A 21448-nucleotide genomic window follows, 5' to 3' on the forward strand; every position below is an offset into this window, starting at 1 on the left:
TCTATCGCATTCGAGTGATTGATTTGGACGTTCACGCCTTCCAAATCATTTAAAAGAACCGGTACAAATCCGTGATTCGCTCGTGAATCGGTTACGACTTGCCATATCGCACTCGTAACTCATCTAAAGACTACACCCACACACATTGCAGTCATCTATTTATCATGTACTTCCTCATGCGATCAGCTGAGTTCTTGCTCCTCCCATCCCTGAAGTGAATCACAGTTCAAGAGCTCAGCAGACATGGCTATGCTCACAACACAGCCTCAAACTGATGTGATCGACGCACAATATGAGGACTACCTCTGCCCCGTGTGTCTGGAGATATTTATCTCTCCGATGACCACAGCCTGCGGACACACGTGAGTCCTCGAGCCTTGCAGCAGCAGCTCCTCGTTTGACATGTTGATTAGTTTCATGTTTAACAAGTTATCACGTGAAACCGACACGGAGACTCCATGCCATGTCATTAAATCTTAAGACGACCGTGTCGAATAATCAATCATTCATGAATGCAATTGTTGTTAGAGTTTCTCAGAAGACAGAAATTGGTTACTTTCAGTTTTGTTTCTTGTGTACTAAACTTGTGCTGTGTGGGATGCTGGGAGTTGTAGTACTGCTCACTTAATTATTCCCTTACTTAAACGAACTACAATACTCAAGTTATGAATAGCCTAGTTTTTATACGATTTTTAAAGCTCGAACATAACACCAGTAAATGTGGCACATAGCGAATTACCTTGATAATTTTTGATGACCTGCCTTGTATGTAAGTATATGTGTATATGACATGTTTTTAAATGTGAAAGTATATTATTTTGTTTTGGTCAGATTCTGTGAGAGCTGTCTTAAGGAGTGCTTGCGGCCTCAGAAACCTGTGTGTGCGGTCTGCAGGTCTGATCTGCACAAGTGGAAAAAAGATGATCATTTACAAGATGAGATGAAAAGAGCAATCGGAAAGTGCAAAGGCTGTAAAAATGAGGTGTGTGGGTGCATGTATGGGAGTTCAACTTCGTAAGTTATGTTGAAATGTGGCGCTTGTTCTTCCACATTGTCCGGAAGAGATTGTCAGGCAGATATATAAATTGATCAATCACATTATATGCATGTAAAAAGCATTGTACTACAAACATTAAATAACGGATAATAGAAAACAAACTTGGACGGTTGTGCAGGAAATACTGAAGAAAACCTGGCAGATAATTAAATTAATACATCAAATTAATACATTTAATTAATACAATTAGAAAAATAAGACATTGTAGAACTGTTTCAGTCGCCAGAACAAAAGCCATCTTTACGCTGCAGTAATGGCACTTGAACTGCTTCTGAAGTGACATTAACACAATTGCATAATTTATTGGAAACACAAAATTTAGATTTTTGAAATAGGAAACACATAAATATTTTTATATGACACTAAAAGTGCCAGTAGGTGAGTCTTTAACTTAAATTATTTGTTTAAAGTCCTTTATTCAGATATGAAGCAAGTGTCTGTCTTCATAAAACAGTGGAATCATTCACTCATGCAGTTTGCTCAAAAACAGATTTGTTCAAAGTTATTGAAAAAACTCTAGCGAACAGTTCCTGGTTCCTTTTTAACAATTTGTGTTTCCTGTCAGACCGATCAAAACCTGTTCACCCTGACTTGTGGAAAGCGTGTACTATCAGGTATTCTGTCTGGGGCTTTCGGTTTTGTATGCGGTATGCATCAGATGGTCCATGAACAGAATGAACTGTGGGTGGTCCTTGAGCTCGCGGTCTGAAGCCCCTTTCACACTGTACATTGGACCCAGAAAAATTGATGGAACATAACCGGATTGCCTTCTGTGTGAATGCAAACATGTCTTGGGATTAAATAATAACATTGACCTAGTAATATTCAGACAGAACGAGCTCTGTGTGAACAAAAGCAAGAACTAATGGCGTAAAGTGTGTGTCGTAGTGATGACGCACGTTATCGTGTTACTCTATTACCGGGTGTGTTGAAGGCAGATCAACGTTTGAGACGAAAAAATATTTGCGAACAGTACTGAAACAGAGATCAGATCAGATCATCACTATCCACGCTAAAGCTGAGATCGTTCGCCAGTTTAAGTGAAAGTAGCGTTTTCGACTCGTACATTACACATCACATGTCATTACGGGACCTTCACGGGTTGTGTGTGAACGCACGGGTCCGGGGAATCACTGGCAGTGTGAATTAACCAAAATCTAACAACTGGGAACAATTGCCGGGACATATCACCCGTGGGAATTTCAGTGTGGAAGGGGCTCAAGTCTAAGGTGTTCTGAGAAGATTAGTATTATCTTTTTACATTTTTATCTACTCTCTGGCAGGTTCTTTTGTCTGACATGAGAAACCACACAGTGGCTTGCTATAAATATCAAGACTTTATCAAAGAAGGGATGAAGGCCATTTCAAAGAACCATCCTTCAATTGTCAGGTAATATAACTGTTTTCAGTATTTAAAGGGGTCATATGATGCCAATTAGAGTTGTCTTTTCTCTTTGGACTGTTGCAAGCTGTTCATGAATAGATAAGATCCGTAAAGTTGCAAAGACTAAAGTCTAAAATCAAAGGAGATATTCTTTATAAAAACGAAGTCTTTTGCACATCCCCCTAAAACACCTCACTTAAACACACCCCCACATGTCTACGTCACTGTGTGGGAAGATTTGCATAACGCCGCCCAAATGTTCACGCAAAGAAAGAAGGAATAACTTTGATCCTCGCTGTTCCCGCTTGCCGTCATGTCGTGCAGACGCTGTTTCGTTTGTGATAGAGAAAATAATTTGTGTAGTCTTCCAAAAGAGGACACATCGTTTCTCCAATCACAAATGCAGACATGGTTTATGTTTACGCAGCAATATGCGATGCAATGCAACACGTTATATTATAATTCTTATTATAATTCATAATTATGTCCCCAGTGGATGCAAGAAATGGCTTGTTTGTAATGGGTTTTATTGTTTTTGTCTTGTCTCACCGCTGTTATGACCAGGACACGCATTATAATATGGAAAGGGGTGTAACATTTCCGTCACATGCATGAGGCATTCGGCCAATCAACACACTAGATAGCTGGCCAATCAGAGCACACCTGGCTTTTCAGAGAGATGAGCTTTGTAAAAAGTAACCCGTTTCAGAGGGCATAGAGAGATACAATAATGTACAGTATGTGGAGAACAATGTTTGTTTTGAACCTTAAATCGCTTAAACACCCAATCATTTCATTGCACCCAATACACAAAATAATGTTCTTTTAGCAGCATCATATGACCCCTTTAAACATTTACATTGATTCCGCTTTCAATAAGAAAAAGTTGAATTCAAAATTCACCCAATTTATTTAATGATTTTCATCTTGGCCTTTACACACTGGTTTGTTGTTCCTCCTGTCCCTTTAGTTCAGTGCCGAACCGTTACACGTTCACCTGTCCCTACTGTAACAAACAGAACTTTGACCAGGATGGTCTGGTGGAGCACTGCACCTCAAAGCATGCACACGACCCACGTCCAGTGGTGAGGATTTTGGATGGATCTCATTTACAATCCTAGAAGTGGACAAGTATATAGTTTTGATTTGTAAAAGTCACAATTTTTCACCCATTTCTATTAAAGTACATGTATGTACGTATAGCTCGATGTATTTTGTAAATGAATGAAAATGAATTCATATCTGTTAGCTATATCTCAGATCTCTGTGGAGTCAGGGGTCGTGACCCTTGTTTCCACTCCTGCAGGTGTGTCCCATATGTGCCTCAATGCCCTGGGGTGACCCTAATTACAGGAGCGCTGACTTCTTTCAGCACCTAAGAATAAGACATGCGTTTGCCTATGACACTTTTGTGGTAAGTAGAGTACAATGGTTTTCTAGGGTTAAAAGAAACTAAAAATTGTCATGGTGTTAACTGAACTGCAATCTTCCGGCCTGTCTCGTGAAACCAACACGGAAGTGATTAAAACTGCAATTCATCGACTGGCCGCTTGAGTAGAGGCTGGCTCCAAAAGGGAGTCAGTTCCATGTTAAAATGCCCAACTTTACAGCAGAAGAAAATGTGGAAAGCCTGGTACAAAGTGTTTTTGGTGTGTATATATATATGTAGCAAATTTTGCCCTTCATGACAACTGTGAGGGAGGTGAATTTTTTTTTTTAATTTTTTTTATCACTTGTTTAAATTATATTGAGCCTTAAAGTTCCACATTAAGGGCGTGGCCACTTGAATGACAGGTGGATTGCTGCTGCTGTCATTGCCGTTGCGCTAGGTGGGCGTGGCTTCAGCAACCAGCTCCCGCCTCTTGGCACATCTTTGATTATCATTTTTGAAGTTTGTTAATGGATGGATGGACTATTGATTCAGCTCATTCAAAGTTGAAAAAAGAAAGAAGCAAACAGATAGGGAAACCAGCATTAGGTTTTTTTTTGTTTGTTTTTTTTTATTACTAAATGTTTGTTCACCAAAAACAAACTGAATGGACTAATTATTAAAGCAGCAGAAATGGAACAGTAAATACTCTGAGACTTGCGCTTGACTGTTTATTTCGAATACCAAATGTTTCCATGTCCCTGTAAAGGTTTTGACTAAAACAGTTGTTCAGAAATTATTGGTATTGCCTGTAGCCAGTTTTTTTTCTCTTTTTATAGATTTATTAAAGCAAACTCAAACCACTAAATGAACAATCATACTTATAACAATTCAATGCAGTTTTTTATATCATAAAGACATTACTTTTTAAGTGAAAGTATATTATTTTTTATTTTAAGTATGAATTCTAGACTGGCTGTGGTTGGTGGACTGAGCTGAGACTGCTTGTAACCATTTTTTTATTTTTATTTCTTAGGATTATGGTACAGACGAGCAGGCCATGATCCAGGAAGCTCTACAGCGCTCTCTCTTGGAAAACTGATGTGAGGGACATATGGACCCACAGCTGAACTTAACATAACCAAAAATCAATGCTAATGCTTAAAAGATGAACAATCTACATTGGGATTCAGGGCTAGTCTGACATATTAGTTTTTTCCCTAATGTTAGTCATGCTAAAGTTCCTATTGGTTTATTTTGTGTGATTTCATATATTCATATATAAAATATGTGCATATACGTTGGTATCTGTAAAAATACATAGTCTGCTCATCTATAACTAATCAAATTATAGAACAGATTTGTGTTTCTATAGTATAGTTTGTGAAGCAGCCTGTCAGATTGTGTGACACTGGAACAGAGCAGTGTGAAATACGAGCTAAATCTGAGATATATGTCAGATGCTTCTAGTGCAGAAAATACTGATCTTGAATCATTAGGTGATTCTTTTGATCTTAAGAGTGACATCTGATTCAGAGGCTATTTAGGGGAAGCAAAGGAATAAGCTTTTTCAGGCTGTGTGCTCTTTGTATTGTTTTGTTCTTTTAAGAGGTCTTGGAGGTAGGTGTGTTTCACGTTGAGTGTTGTGCTATGCAGTGTAATGAGTGTGTTCACACCAGTAGGGGGCAGTATTGTATCATTGTTTATCATCTCTGGACTCTCTGACCTAAGCAGAGTCCAGGGCTTGATCTGACTTATCAAGAGGTATCTGCTCTTCAAATTATAATTCACCTAAAAATAAAAGTCCTGTTGTTATTTACACACACTCTTGTTGTTCCAAACCGGTATGAATTTCAGTACCATGTGAACACAGACAAATATGTGTACAGAGTTGTTTTGAACCACACTGACTTTCAGTATATAGATAATAACAGTTCAAAACCTCTTCTTCTGTGTTTCACATGAGAAAGAATCATTCAGGTTCAGAAAGACACAAGGGTGATGATGATGAGAGAGTTTCTCTTTTGGGTGAGCTACTCCTTTAAGCTCCAGATGCGTGCATTTATGTAACTCAGTAGAGGGTTTTTGCACTCTTATTTTGTATTTATTTGTTTGTTTGCAGTCAAACTGTACACTGCAGTTATGGTAACGTTAGTCCATTTAATTGGCATTAGTTTGAAATCTTGCAATCTTGAACAAAAGTGTAATGTAAGTCAAACGTGTGTTGCGTGCTGTCTGGTTCAGATTCCACCACTGGGATGATAAATCATGTCCTGCGCCTCTTTCATTCATGCACTGTTATTACTGGTGATGATTCATTGGCCTGTATGTTCCTTGGGTGAATTGGTTGTGTATAGTTAATAAACCTTTTCTCAAAAGCCTGTTCCAAATGAAACTGGTATACATTTACATGATCATCTGCTACATTTAGCTCTTTTGTTGGTTTTGATTGCTTCTATTGTTCTTATTTGGATAAAAGTGTCTGCTAAATGTAGCTATACAGTTATAGCCTTATCTTTTCTCAATCCTTGATTGTGTTACTGGAAGCATGTTCAGAACAGACTTTATTGCTTTGCATGTGCATTCAATTTGGTTCAGTGTGAATCTCTAACTCCATTACTGTTGCTCATTTCCCGTCCCCCAGCGACTGTCAGCTCTCATGTCTGAAGGTGCTAAATCCTGATAAATTAAAGCTCTTTAATTATTTAAACACTGGACCCTGAAATCACTGTGAGTGATTTACACCGGTGCGTTCGACATGTCGGGCCAGAAACAACACCCACCTCTTTGATGGATGACTAAACGGAGGGGGAGCAAACACTACACGCTCTTACACTTACAGGATCTTTCCCAGAAACCCCTTTTTCTCATTCGTAAACTGATGTACATCATCATTCTGGAAATACATGTGTTGGTGCTGTATAAAAGGAGTTTCCTAAATTCTGTATAGGACGTTTTAGGTGATGCCATAGATGAAGCCTTTTCAGTTCCTTATCCACTTGAAGGATAGCTCACCCAAAAATGCTCACCCATTTTGTTCCAAACCTGAAAAAAAATTGTTGAACATAAAAGAAGATATTTTAAAGAACCAAACAGTTTGTCGTCCCTATTGACTTCCCAAAAGCAAACATCAAATGCTAAAATACATTCATAAAATCATGATCTTTGTCTCCTTACTGAAATCTCAGTTGGATAGACATTATTCCATAATTCATGAATCAATAAAACTGGTATGCCATGAAAGTGTAGACTAGTAAAAAGCTTGTAGAGGTGTGCTACAATGAACAGTTGAACTAGTGTTGTCACTTGAAACGGAGAACAGTCTTTATATTAATGAACACTATGCTTAAAAATAAAGTTGTCAGGAGAGATTTCATGGGAAATTGCATAAATACAGTACAGTCACATGCAACGTTATTGTTGACCCCTAGAGGGCTGAAAGCTTTGTGGTGCATCACAGTCTGTATTTTTATACTATATCATAAATGTACTCTTCTTGAGAAGAAACAGAAGATCATTTTCTGTGTGAAGCAGAGGGGTAAAGCTAAAGAAGTTATAAAGTCGAGAGCAGATCTGAGTGTTGAGGTTTATTAGGAGTTTATTCGTTTATTATAGAGTTAAGACTGAGGATACTCACTAAATACTGTGAGCTCAGTTCGATGATGTCATTGGTATATGCACTATGTCAGAAATGTACTATTTACTTACTAAACTGTATGCTAAAAATGTAGCATGTCCGTTTTCATAGTATTCGGGAAAAAAAAGATGGCGAAAAGTACCAGAATGACATACTACGTCTGAAGTGCACATTTGACAGACATTTTACTATCCCGTGAGACCACAGAAGAGGATTTATAAAAGCTGTGAGTCCACGCACCTGATGCAGGTAGATCATGTGAGAGTAACACCATGCTGGATGCAGTATACGCCAATATTCATGCTATACAGAGCATACCTTCTCAGACAGTATGCAATATATGACACAAATCTGCAGCTGAATTGAACATGATCAATTATGAAATTGGTTGTTATATGATCCGGCCCCTGGGAAGTCCTGCCTTTTTTTTTCATAGCTGTAAATAAGTCCGACTCCTCCAAAGCGCAATGGGTTGTGGGCAATATTTGTCTTTAGAGAGTAGCTAAAGTCAAAAACTCCACATGGCGAAAAAAAGAAAAGAAAAACAATCCTAATAATGGACCTGAGATGCTGTGTAGAATGTTTTTTATTATTTTTAAAGGAAGCTCTCAGTATGCCTCAATATTGCTTTTTCCACTCATTTATTTGGGGTTTGTGTAGATGCAGTGTTAATTGGACTTCTTTGTGAGTGACAGGGGAATTTATGATGAAACTCTTCCCGGCGATCAGTGTAGAGCAGCGAGTTTATTTACACGCTCCACAGGGACAGAAGATGCTTCAACATAACGCGTGTTGTCTTTCCTTCCCACACACTGTTTCAGTAATTAGTTTTCAGATCTCCATCAGGTCTCCTGCCTCTACACAGTACATTTTCTAACCTGCTTGATGGGTTTTTTTCTTTTAGATTTCTCCTTTCTTCTTTCCTGTTTTTTATTTTTTTATTATTATTATCTTTTGCTCCTGGCAGCTGAAGAAGTTCTCTAAGTTTGATCTAGCACGTTACTGTAGGGCTTCCAGGCAGGAAGGAAATGGTCTCTCGCTCTCACTGTCTCTTTGTCTCCCCCTTTTTGGTGGCAGTTGTTTTAAGGCAAGATAGAGATGGGGGGAGAAGAAAGTGAACATACTGAATGAAATTTTCATAAAGTTGAGCATGTGGTTTCTTTGATGAAGGAATGTGAAATGGTGTTAAGTCTCAGGGCTGTGCAGGAGCGGCAATTAGCGTAGCATGTTCCTCCTGGAGGCTTGTGCCGTGAGAGAGACGAAGGCTTTGTTTTCCTCAGATGTGTCATGCCCAGATTCACACTCGTACCTCCTTTTGTCATGTTCCCTTCTTCAGTTATCCACGTAGTCTCAGGAATCATCACCTGTTGGAAGTGATCGTGGTCTCAAGAACTGAAACAGACAGCGTGACTAGGCCCAAATCTGTGCCTGCAGGTGTCATCTCTGCCATCATTCACAAACTCATACACATGCATACATCCCTTATTTTGGTTCATTTTATGATTTCAGCTATTAAACTCCCTACCTACATTTTTGGAAAACCTTTACATACTTTACATTCACTGCAGTTTCCAGTTAAAAGGGCCATTTAAACACCAACACCTACCATTACTTTTCACACAAGTTATGATTAAAGTGTATTATTAACAAACATATGTTCATGCAGCTCCTTGAGCAATATTATGTTATAAGCTCAAAAGGTCCCTATATGTGTGGCTTCTCTAAAATAGCAAGCTTGCTCAGGAGCTCACCTGGTGCAGCATTGTCCCATAAAACAAGAAAGACCTGTAGAGGCAAGCTAATATGGCATGTTTGCTTCAACAAAATGCTTTTCCTACAATGGCTTCTGTTAATATTATCTGCACAACGTTTAACTAAAATAAAACCTTTTGATGCCACTTACCAGCCATTTCATTAGCAAACTGCTGTGATATGTGCAACAACAAACTTCATTTTGCTCCCTGACCTTTTTGTCACTTTAAATCAGTCTGAATAAACTCTTTTGCACTACAATCATTTCATCTGCACTGTTTGTTTACTTTTTGCTATCTACCATGTGCTGCTTTATTTAACTGTATTTTTAACATTTTTTTTTGTATTTTTTAACATGCCATTATTTGTATTTTATATTAAATATGTGTATATGTGTATTTTTAAGCTCTACTGTTAGTGTTGACATGACATGAAATGATTAATTAAACATTAGCAGATTCACATCTGTTTTGGAAAAAAACTATTGGCACTTTCAACATGTGAAGTTCATCCAACATTATATAATTTTAGCAGGCATGTTTTTTCCAATAATCCTAGCTTCACAATTTACAATTCTGATGTAGAGTTTTGATGCTTTTTTTTCCCCACAAAAAGTAAAAATCCTGTTTTATTGTCCCCTTGTCATGTAAAGGTGTGGTAACATTATAAAAAATTCAGCCAAATTTTGCAGGCATGTATGAAGCACAGCTTGCACAGAACTCACTTTCCAGATGAATTTTCCAGAGAAGTTCCAGATTGTGTGGATTCCTATAAAAATTTTGACACACAACATTGAATGTAACCCATCTTTAAGAATGATTGTATCTGATTTTCTGGTCATTACGTGGTTACATTATGTCAGCAACTATAAATAAAATAACTCTACAAATATATATTCTCTGTAAGACAAGTAAAAGCCAGCTGTCAGATTTGTTCCACAGTGTTTCATTAGATGTTTCTCAGGATGTTTCAGTACCCATTGAACTCTCTTTCACATCAACATGCTGATGAGTTACCTCTTAATATATGTTCCCTTTAACATGCTGTTCACTCGCGGCTGTGTTCTGTTTATCTTCTTATATTTGTGCCTGGAAAGTTTAAGGTCTCTCTCCTTCGTATTTTGCTGATCCAGGTATATCTGTGCGTTTTGATCATAGCACGGGGAGTTTGCTCACCGCCCAAATTCCTCACCGTCAGGAGAAACAGGAAGCCACATCCCGCCACATGCCCTGGTGATGCGCGGCAGGTTAATCCTTTCAAATGTTTGAACAGAAACGGCCACCGGGCATCCCCGACTTCAAGACCCAGTCTGCACCACTCTTCCGCTGCTAAACTCCTGCCGTCCAACTAGCAGCTCTTCCTGTGCGGCTGCCTGTATGTGGGAAGTGGTCCTGGCTTTGATTTTATTGCGCCTGAAACCAAGCTGACACTGAATCAGCTCTTACCACTCACCAGGTTTTTCAGGTTTACACTCGAAAACTTCCTGTGCTCCACGCCAGCCATCCTTCAGATGCATTATAGAGAGAACGAGGAAAGGGAATAAGAGCGAGATGTCATGCATTGGTATTATTCTGAATCTGAGAGCTATGGAATGTGGCCTACAGATGATGTATTTGATTATAATTGCAGCCTTCGTCTGTTGTGCTGCAGTATACTTGTGGTAGTGGGGACTGCAAATGTCACGGTGGTTTCTGTGGTGAAGGAGTCTGGGTATGGATGGGTGAGGAGACGGTTCACTGCCAGGAAGGAGAAGAGCAGATCCATGTGGAGGAGTGACCATATCTGAGTGAGATGAACAGTATATATCCTCAGTAACCTCACTGGACGCTGTGGCTCTGGAAACATGTTGTGGGGACTGACGTCTGATGCCATCTTCCTCACTTCATCTTTTCCAGGCGATATTTTACTGTGGTAGATTGACAAGTGATTCACCAGTGGTGTATTTTAAAAATGGGATCTGCATCAAAAAAAAAAAACAACAACATTTTCATGAGGTCTTTAAAAGCAATCAAAACACTTTTTTTCCCCTCTCATAGAAAGTAAGGTTTATAAAGACAGCATTGATGGTCTGAGAGAACACACTGATGCCAAATTAATCATCCTTTAATATATCGAAAAATTAGTTCTCTGTGATTTTGACATCTCTGGATCATGCAAGACATGATGCTGGATAAAAAAAAGGAAAAAATTCAAATTTTGTTCACCCCCTCTTATAAAATTCGTAAAAAGGGAGTGTATGAAAGTATCTCGGGATGGCGAGGCCCAGGGCTGTTATTCCCACATTAATTTTTCTATTTGAATTCAAGCCTCGCTGGGAAAGACTTCGGGAGGGGCTGCCGGGACGCTGGGAATTGCTGGCTTTCTGTGAAACAGGGCTGCAGAGGCTTTAATGCCCAACAGGGGAGGCAATTTCACTTCCCAAACCACCATCTAACTATGTCTTTCACATCTGCCTCCCAGTAAAACCTGGTTTAAGAAGAAACTCTCTCCCTCCCTCATCCCCGAGCCTGCCAGCTCCTCCAGTCCGCCCCCCGGCCATCTCCAACCTCCGCACCGCCTCTGGACGCGTTCCTGTTAATTAGGAACATCTACGTTTCAGAACATCTCCTTTATAAAAATATTTGTGCTCTTCTGTCTTTCATACACAGCATGCTGCTGTTCGGATTAAGGAAGGGAATCATGAGGAATTTGATTCTAGTTAGCAGCTACATTCCATAATGCTTCTTTTAGCACCTGAAGGATAAGTACTAAACAAATATAATAAACATTTATTTATTTATGCATTGTTTGGGTAAACGTGACATTATCATGACAGAATGATTCTTTAAACATATAATGCTGTCATATGAAAAGCAGTCAGGAATTACATGAATGAGTGCAAAACTGATCGTTTTCATGCTACAAAGAATCCTGAATAAATCACCAGTTCCAGAAAAATCTAATGCAAATAAATAAATAAATAAATAATGCAGAAAATTTAGCCACAGGAAGAAACTATTTAATTTTTAACGTAAATAAAGTAAACCCCTCTAATGTAAACTTGAAGTGTTTTTTTTTTTTAATTGTTTTTTTTTTTTTTTTTACTTTTACTAAATGCAATAAATGCAGCCTCAATAAGCATAAGAGAACATTATTACACACACACACACACACACACATTTATACACTATATAAATACACACACATATAAAACCATATTGAGTACAGGAATATACCTAATACATTTGAAATATATTTGAAATTAGACCCGGGTTCGAATAAGCACCAGTTGAGTCCACTGCTTTGACAGTGATTTCTGGCATGCGTGACGTGTGAAGGGACAGTGTGGAAATCAATCACTAGTGCCAAAAACAGGTTTGTTTAGTGTAATGTTGTTCTGGCTGTCATAAACCAGGTTAGTGTGGACACATCGCAACCGGTGATTGATGACACCCTGCTTCTGAAACGTATGCTGTCTTAGGTACACTAGAGGCATCGTCCTCTTTCTGCATTGAACAGAAGTTATAAATACAGTCACATGTCATACACTAGCACCCATTCAGTTACACTTATCTCCAAAAAGGAAGTTGCTTACAATGCCTAGAGAACACACACCACACAAAAAGTAACCCATCTGAACACACACAAATACTCTCTCATCATTTCTATTTAGACCTCCCATTTCTCTTTGATTTCAATCACTGGTGTGTCTCCTGCCTCTGTTTTTGTTCAATAGGGGGGAAAAAAAGTCGCAGTTAGCTCATCTGTCAATCAAAGCACACAAGTTGTCTGTTACGCGCCATACACCTCCACAAGATTGCAGCTCAATTATTAACGGGCAGGTACTAACGCAAACTGCTGACGGGACGCCCCCTCTTGACAGCTCATTTGGAAGACAATGGCCCCATGCCCCCTCCTCCCCCCACTTAACTTGTCAAAGCAGCGAAAGCACCTTGAATCTGCCTGGCGTGGCGTCAATTACCAAGCTATTAGAGAGAAGGAGATCACCATTTAAGAGAGAGATTTATGAAATCACCAGCCCAAAGTTTGCTTTTTCTCAGCAAGTTTTATACAGTATTACTGTTAAAATGGGGGTGTTGATATACAGGAGGGACGGGGGGCATTTCCCCCTCTAACTCTCCAAATTATTAGTATTTTAATACGTATTAGAAAGAAAATCTGCCGTTTGTTTTCCACTCAAAGTAAAATGGTCAACATCTGATAAAAAAAAAAAAAACGTTTGTAGTGTACTTCAGACCTTAAAAGTGTACTTTCAAAGCAACTGTACTTGCAGATAATAACATATTAATTAAACAAATAGCAACTCAAGTAATTTTGAGATTACTTATAAAGTTGTAGCTAAAGATTTCATACTACAATGGACCCCAAAAAAAGCACTTTAAAGTTTCAGCTGATTGCATTTATTATAAATTTCCATTGAATGGTAATTGGCATGCAATTAAGTGTCCAAAAACATCACATTTCATTTGCACTTAAGGATTCTTTTAGTTTATTTCCATAACATGCACTCTTTTTATTCATTCATTTTTAACAGTGCGGAAGACTAATGCCAATAAGAAATGAACTGCCAATTTTAGTTGTGCAAATCTTTGTTTCTTTTAAATTACATTCGTTAGTTGTCATGTCAGACCTTAGGAATCCTGAGTGACAGCTGAGCCATTCTGACAGAGGAGTGTGACGCTTTCGACTGGTGTGTGATTAAAGATCACACTACAGAAATGTAGTTTTATAAATACAAAAGGAAGTAGAATCAAAGCACTAATGTGTTAAAAAAAGTTCTTGAATATCATGGTTACACGAACAAAAAGAAAACGACGGCTTTCTACGAGTGCAGCAACTTTCTTTGCAGCACTTTCCTTCCATGACATATCTGCTTTACGTTATGATGGAAGATACAAATAACTGGTATGATCAACGGTGTCCCTCAAGGGCGTGATCGCGAAACAAACCTTCACGTCACAGTTACGAACCACCCCTGAGCTCTTCGACTGAACGTCTCCATCACGCTCTCCTAGAGCTCAGCCGTCTGTGGTGGAGTTTCTTTCCTTTCTTTTGAGAAGCGACGACGCAGGCAGATCTGTCATTCCTCTTTTCTTCACTGCTGCCACACACCTTCCTCCTCTCGGATCTGCTCAATAATTAACCAGGCAGGTAGAGAGTCGTCGAGATGAAGCGCGGGTGGCCTAGGGTAGACGGCTTTGAAGAAGGGTAGGCATGATTGTTGATTTTTGATTGAGGTGGGTTTGATGGTTTGACAGAGCCGTCATTGGAAAGATCAACGTGGGTGTTATTACGCCTTAATGTGGGCTTCACATAAGCAGATATTCTGTAGGCTTTGTTCAGACAAGCAGCAAGAATCATTGTCTTGGCATATCTGAATCCATTTAGTTTTTGGTAGTCTGGAGCAGTGGTTCCCAACCTGGGTCCTGGAGTACCTCCAAAAAATACATTCTGGACTTTGATACTCATTTCAGGTCTTGGAGTCTCTACTAATGAGCTCGGGAGTAGACTCAGGTGAGTTTGATTGTTGAATCATAGGCTGCGGTAGTTTGAAGGGCTTATCCTCATGCCCTAATCCAGGGGTGTCAGACTCAGTTCCTGGAGGGCCACAGCCCTGCAGAGTTCAGTCCCAAACCTGCTCCAACACACATACCATGTAGTTTTCAAATAAGCCTGAACAGTCTGTTTAGCTGGATCAGGTGTGTTTAATTAGGGTTGAATCTAAACTCTGCAGGGCTGTGGAGTTTGACACCCCTACCCTAATCCCTTGGAAAGTTTTACCATTTAGAGCGAGAGCTTGGAAAGGATAAAGGATAAAAGAAAAACAAAAAGTTCTTTGGAATGAATTTTTGCGTCATCTTGCAGAGCCAGTTAAGGTTTAACAAACTAAACCTGAGCAAAGAATCATGGGAGCGACGAGTCCATCGGTCGTCCCCTTTGAAATCCTTATTTCTGAAGGGCCCTTTGAAGCGGATAGATTTGAGCACTTTGGTTTGGAACAATCTGGCAGCCATGAGTCTTTTCATACCGAATTGCCCTTCGGTGGTGCATTTGGAAGCTGGTAGTCCAGGACCAGGTTTGGCAACCACTTGACGTACTAGTCCTCAAAAAAAAAAACATCACATTTCGATCACCCCCAGGTGACTGTTCCAAGTTTAGGTCATACATCCTGCCCTCATGTAATCTAATATGACATGAGACAAACTAAATACAATTTTACTTTTATCCAAAGATGGTTTTTGTCATTTGATAATTATTATTATATCACGCTGATGTAAGTTCAAGTGTTCGTTTTTAAAAAGTTTCAGTTAGTTAAGTGATGCTATAAAAACGGCAGTGTGACGTCATGATTGACAGCTGAGACTGACAGCTTCTCTGAGTGAACTGAGGCACAAACAGATTTTTCCAGAATCTTCCGGAAGAGATTGGAGTTGTAACACAACCCTCTTATACGGTAATCAGTAGACAAAACAATGGAGCATTCAGGCTAATTTTAAAAGGGTCAGGGGGTGTGTGTTTGCGATCGCCTCTGCAGGAGCGTGGGCAGGACCTGACTCCACTTCACCCGCTTCTGCGCAAACCCTGCTCCCAAATCAGCTCAATATGTCCAAGGCCTGTTGGGACAATGGCGGCTTCACTTTTCTTCAGTGGAAGTGAGTGAAGGTGTGTTGTCCATCTTTTTTACAGTCTGGGGTACCCAGGCTCACTGGAAATAGGTGTACATTACCTACATTCCTGCAAAAAAAACAAAAAAAACACACACACACACACAAAAAAAAACATACTTATATGTACAAATCGCTGCAGTTTTCAGTTTTAAATGAACACTAGAGGCAGTAAAAATCTCACCATTTACTCCTTTTCTCACAAAGTATAATTTATAGGGCCAAAGTTTTGATTAAAACGCCAAATTTTCACACAATTCCTTAAATAGTATTATGTTATATAGGCTGGGATATCAAAAAAAAAAAACACCTTACTATCAATAAGTGGTTTGCAATTCTTGATTGGCTCCTAGTCTGATTGGACAAAAATTCATTTTTCCATCTTCACTGACAGCTACTATTATTTGTTTCTTGGCTTCTTGCTTATGATTACATGACTACAATAACAAACAGTGTGGATACAGCAGATGCTGACTGCACTTAACAAACAGGTCCGATTTTATATTTGCCAAATTTGGACCATCGTAAAGACTGGATATGAAAACCAAATCGGATTTGTGCGAACAAATCTAAAACTATCTTTTGGGGTCACAATGAACGATCTCTGATCTTGATCGGTCTGTATGGTGCTCTTTGATGAGAGTTCTGTCACGCCGTCAGTGAAGACAAGCTCTTTCAGTTTTGCTGGGGTACTCTGCTAAACATTAACACCGCTCCTGCCCCTCCAGGCAGAGGACACCCTTACCCAGGTGGAGGGACAATAACGGGGAGCACTCCTCATTACCCTGCAATTATTTGTACCATCAGCAGATTCTTTCCTTTCTTTGACATCTTTATGGCCGTGTTTTTCAGTCCTCGCTCATACAATTCTTTCTTTTCTGTCTTTTCTTACCAAAACTTGTCTCTCATCTGCACATTTTTGGCATTCCCCGTCATGAGTTTCTCAGGGAGCGTTCTAGAAGAGGGGAAAACAAGCACGGCTTTAGAGTTTTCCCGTAATGGCCGAGCGGGCCGAAGGGGAAGCGTGCTCCCGGAGGGACGGAAGGACAGGAAGGAGCTCTGGCACAGGCTTTGGGTCAGAGGACAGCAGGCAAACGGTCAGGACATCACGTGAGGACACACCATGCAACAAACACAGGGACTGATGTTAAACACCCATTACCCATTACCCACGGCTTATTTATTCACTCATTAACGTGTGTATTAGTGTCAGATTAATGGACTTGTTTACTGCATTTGAGGTTAATGCAAGAACAGAAGACTAACCTTTGGACTGTGGATCTGCTGAGTGAAAGAGACATGTTATGTGGAAATATGGTGGTGTCATAGTAAAGTTATTGTATTGGATATTAATACCATGGTAATTTAATATACACCATAGTACTGAATGAGTATTATATTAATTTGCTATTGTATTTCACATGGTAATCCAAGGCAGGGCTGCTTAAAAGGGGGAACAGCTGGATCTTTTGTCGCAGGCCTGGGCTTGACAGGGCCCAAACTGAAAAACGAACGCGATTTCATCCGAATGTTTGCAACACTTAATTTTCAAAACCACTTCTCTAGCATATTGGTTTAATAATACTTATAAAGCATGTTAATGACCATATTTTAGATCCTTTAATCCAACACCATACCTAGACTTAACTACATAACTATTCATTTTAAAAAGGCAACATTTTTTGTTAATAGTTTGTTAGTATTTAAAATTGGACCTTAAAATAAAGTGTGACCATATTTTCTACTGTACCTAACATGTTTCATGTTGTCTTATTATTATTATTATTATTATTATTAAATGTATGTTCTCCACTTTTATTCAGGGTGTTAAATAAACATATTGGTCAGATTTGTGTGTAAACGCTCTCCCCTGCGCAGCTCTGTGCTGTCAGTCAGACACATCCTCTCTTTCATTTCTCTTCTATTGAATTATTAACTGCAGCTCAGGGGACTGAATGCTTTGTGCTGAGTGGACAGAGAGAAGATCCGGCTCCACATTGCCTCTGTTTATGGAAGTCTGGCCATTCTGAGGAGGATTATGTGGACCGTCCCCCTGCAGTAAACCCCCTCTACCCATTACACCTCTGTCTCTGTCTGTCTCTAACAGCCTGTCCGTATGTTTGTCTGTCTCTGTCTATGTGTCTGTCTGTCTGCATATATATATATATATATGTGTGTGTGTGTGTGTGTGTGTGTGTGTGTCTAGGTCAGGCCTTTAATACAGAATATCTATGCAGGTAAATTGTAAATACAGTGAGTACAGTCAATCATTGCTCATTTACTCTATTGTTTCCCATCATGTTTAATGACGCATATACACTGATGTGGGTAGAGCGTAACCTTGCTCTCATATATCCGGAGGAACATCAATTTCTAGGTAATTTTTTGTCTAAACAATTCAGCAAAAGGAAGCATTTCTCATCCACACATATGGCAGGAAATAGTACTCTTTTTGTTCTTTGTGCATGGCTTTTTGCACTCAGGGCAGATTTGTGCTACACTCTGTAACCTGAAGGGACAGACCTGAGGTTTAATGAGGTGTTCATGCTTGAGAAAAAATATGTCTAACTACTGCTAATATGCAGCACAATTCCAACCTTGCATTACATAGTGTAGATAAAATACTACCAGAATGTTCTAATTGAACATCTTAAATTACATTATATTACTCCTATTTCCTGTTTTTTATTATTATTATTATTTTTTTTCAGTATTACATTTAAGTACAATATGTATTTAATTTACAATATCATGCTTAAGTGCAATACAAAATGAAAGGGGTCTTATGATGCGATTTCAGGTTTTCCTTTCTCTTTGGAGTGCTACAAGCGGTTTTGAATAGATGCGTTTCCTAAAGTTGCAAAAACGAAAGTCTTAAACCCAAAGTCGTCCACACCCTCCTGAAACAGCTCATTTATAACACGCCCCCACGTCTCTACGTCACTGTGTGGGGAGATTTGCATAACACTACCAAAAATATTTACACAAAAAAAGAAGGCGTAACGTTAATTCTCGCTGTCGTATTGTTGCTGCCGTTGCCAACATGTCAAGGAGCTGCTCTGCGTTTCGTTGTGGTCTTTGGTGTTTTTAAAAAGTAGGACTGGGTAAATATAGGACAGAAGCCATCTTGGTTTCATTTTACCAAGCAAATTGTGTTGTTGATTTAACCCAGCCATGGTTTATTCATTTTTACTATATTACTAACTTATTTTTTACTTCATACATTAAATAATGTTTGCAGATTAACTTAAATACTCTTAACTTTTCTAAAATACTCCACACAACCACTGGTGTGCATGACAACTTCCTTTATTATCCTTTATTTATCACTTACAGCATTGATTATATCGGGACCCACTTTATATTAAGTGGCCTTAACTACTATGTACTTAAATTTTAATTAATAATTTAGTACAATGTACGTATTGTGTACATACATGTTTTTACATTGTACTTATATTTAAAAAAACTACTTGTTATTACATCTGTATTTAATTTCTGTAATTACATTTATAATTACACTGTTGACCCATACTTCACACCTTAACCCACCCTTAAACTTACCCATACCTCCAACCCTCTCCCTAACCTTACCCCTATCCCACCTCAATAGCAGCAAAAGTGTTTTACAATACAATATGAACACAATAAGTACATTGTACTTATTTTTTATGTAAGTACATAGTAGTTAAGGCCACCTAATATAAAGTGGGACCATATCGTTTTTAATAGACTACACTGTAAAAAAAAATAAAAATAAAAAATCTGTAGTTTTTATAAAATAATACCACAGCTGCCAAAATAATTTTGGAAAAAAAATTCTGGCAATATCAGTTTACAGTTTCTGGGAATTCTGGGAATATCAGTTTACAGTTTTTGACTGTAAATTATACATTGATTTGTTCTCTTTTACTTCTAAAAGCTGTAAAATCAACAGCAGGAATTTACTGTGAATCTATTACCAGTTTTTGTTGTTGTTGTTTTTGTTTTTTGTAGACTTTTCACACAATTTTACAGTTAAAATTACACTTATTTTTTTTTACAGTGTATACATATTGCCCATATTTAAACTCATTTAACAAACATTAAAAGTAAAAATTAAACGTTAAACAGAAGTCGCTTAAAACTGCTGTCTCCAGAAGAGAACGCAAAATCCCAGTGATGAATAACTCAACTTCTGGGTTACGTCTGACCCAAGATCTGAGTAACACAAAAACTACCCAAACAGTGGGTTGTTACATTTGACCCAGGAGCTGGGTGATACAAAAAACTACCCAACACTTTTTTATTTTGTCACCTTGTGCTGGGACACGCATCACAGTATGGTAAGGAGCATGACATTTCCGTCACACAGTTGAGATATTCGGCCAATCACAACGCACAAGATAGCTGGCCAATCAGAGCACACATTGCTTTTCAGACCGATGAGCTTTGTAAAAATGGACATGTTTAAGAAAGGAGGGGCATAGAGGAGAAACAATAATGTACAGTATTTGGAAAATAATGTGTTTTTTTTTTACCTTTAAAAATGTTAACACATTTCGTTACACCAAATACACAAAATAATGTAATTTTTTAGCAACGTCATATGACCCTTTTAAAATTCCCTTTAAATTACTATAAAGCTGATTCAATTTGAATCAATATACGACAATGATGATATCATTTGACAAATTTAATGACAGCTGTTCATTTATAGTTTTTTTCTATAGGACCATTAAGATTAAGACAAAACTGTATTTTTGATCATAACTTGAAAAAAAGTATATTTCTTATGCTTCTAAATGCTTCTTTTGAGTTTATTTGTAATTCTCATATTCTTGATGAAGATTTTCATAAGTTTTTGCATAACACTGTGCTAAAAAAAAACATACTACAACATTTATTAATTAATTTATTTGTTTGTTTGTCTGTTTATTTACTTACTATAATTATAATACATTTATTATAGCATTTTGTATTATATTAATATAATATTTGTGTACATGTCCCACATTTCACTAATGATATTTCTTTTTTCCATTACATCAGATTTTGGAGTGAAATATGAATGAAACAGGTTTCGTGACATACACCCACGTGTACTTATAAGGTGGATGATCATGTCAATATGTGGGGTGGTCTTTATTTTACATCTGTTGTGACAGTCGATGAGGATTGATAGATAATATACCCACAATTCCACAGTGCACTAATGGAAGAGCCATGGGCCTCTGGCCGGGCTGCCGCCCCCTCACCAGTCTGAGGGTGTCCCTGTGGAGGCTTCCTTAACCCCCCTTCAATCAATGATTAACCCCAGCAGTAATCAATGATTCTGCTGACCGTGATACATTACTGGAGTCGTGCAGCTGCCATGTATAGGAAGCGTCTACTCTTTGCATAAAGTGACAAAGCACATCCTTTTCTGTCACACACACACACACACACACACACACTTCCCCTCCCACCTCTGTACCTAAATGCCAGCACACTCGCTGGCAGGGGCTTCGCTTCTTTCTGGACCAGCAATGGCTCAGGACTGTGTGGGTGTTACAATGAATCTTTTTTAAAAAGCAATACTGAGGGGAAAAAAAAGGAAAGGATG

The 21448-nt window shown here is 38.5% G+C and overlaps 1 protein-coding gene across 1 annotated transcript; it reads left to right on the forward strand.

The window, feature by feature from the left end:
* Nucleotides 1-83: 83 nt before the first annotated feature.
* Nucleotides 84-6188, forward strand: rnf114 (ring finger protein 114). The gene is made up of 6 exons (XM_052593331.1): nucleotides 84-362; nucleotides 832-982; nucleotides 2341-2447; nucleotides 3412-3526; nucleotides 3748-3855; nucleotides 4847-6188. The coding sequence occupies exons 1-6, from the start codon at nucleotides 244-246 to the stop codon at nucleotides 4910-4912; spliced, it is 666 nt and encodes a 221-aa protein (XP_052449291.1). The 5' UTR covers nucleotides 84-243; the 3' UTR covers nucleotides 4913-6188.
* The last annotated feature ends 15260 nt before the right edge of the window (nucleotides 6189-21448 follow it).

The sequence above is a fragment of the Carassius gibelio genome, chromosome B23, assembly GCF_023724105.1.
Source record: "Carassius gibelio isolate Cgi1373 ecotype wild population from Czech Republic chromosome B23, carGib1.2-hapl.c, whole genome shotgun sequence".
Taxonomy (NCBI): Eukaryota; Metazoa; Chordata; class Actinopteri; order Cypriniformes; family Cyprinidae; genus Carassius; species Carassius gibelio.

Coding starts and splice junctions, on each gene's coding strand:
- rnf114 (XM_052593331.1), top strand. CDS start 244: ATGGCTATGCTCACAACACAGCCTCAAACTGATGTGATCGACGCACAA. Junction 363..831: donor ACCACAGCCTGCGGACACAC/GTGAGTCCTCGA, acceptor TGTTTTGGTCAG/ATTCTGTGAGAGCTGTCTTA. Junction 3,856..4,846: donor TTGCCTATGACACTTTTGTG/GTAAGTAGAGTA, acceptor TTTATTTCTTAG/GATTATGGTACAGACGAGCA.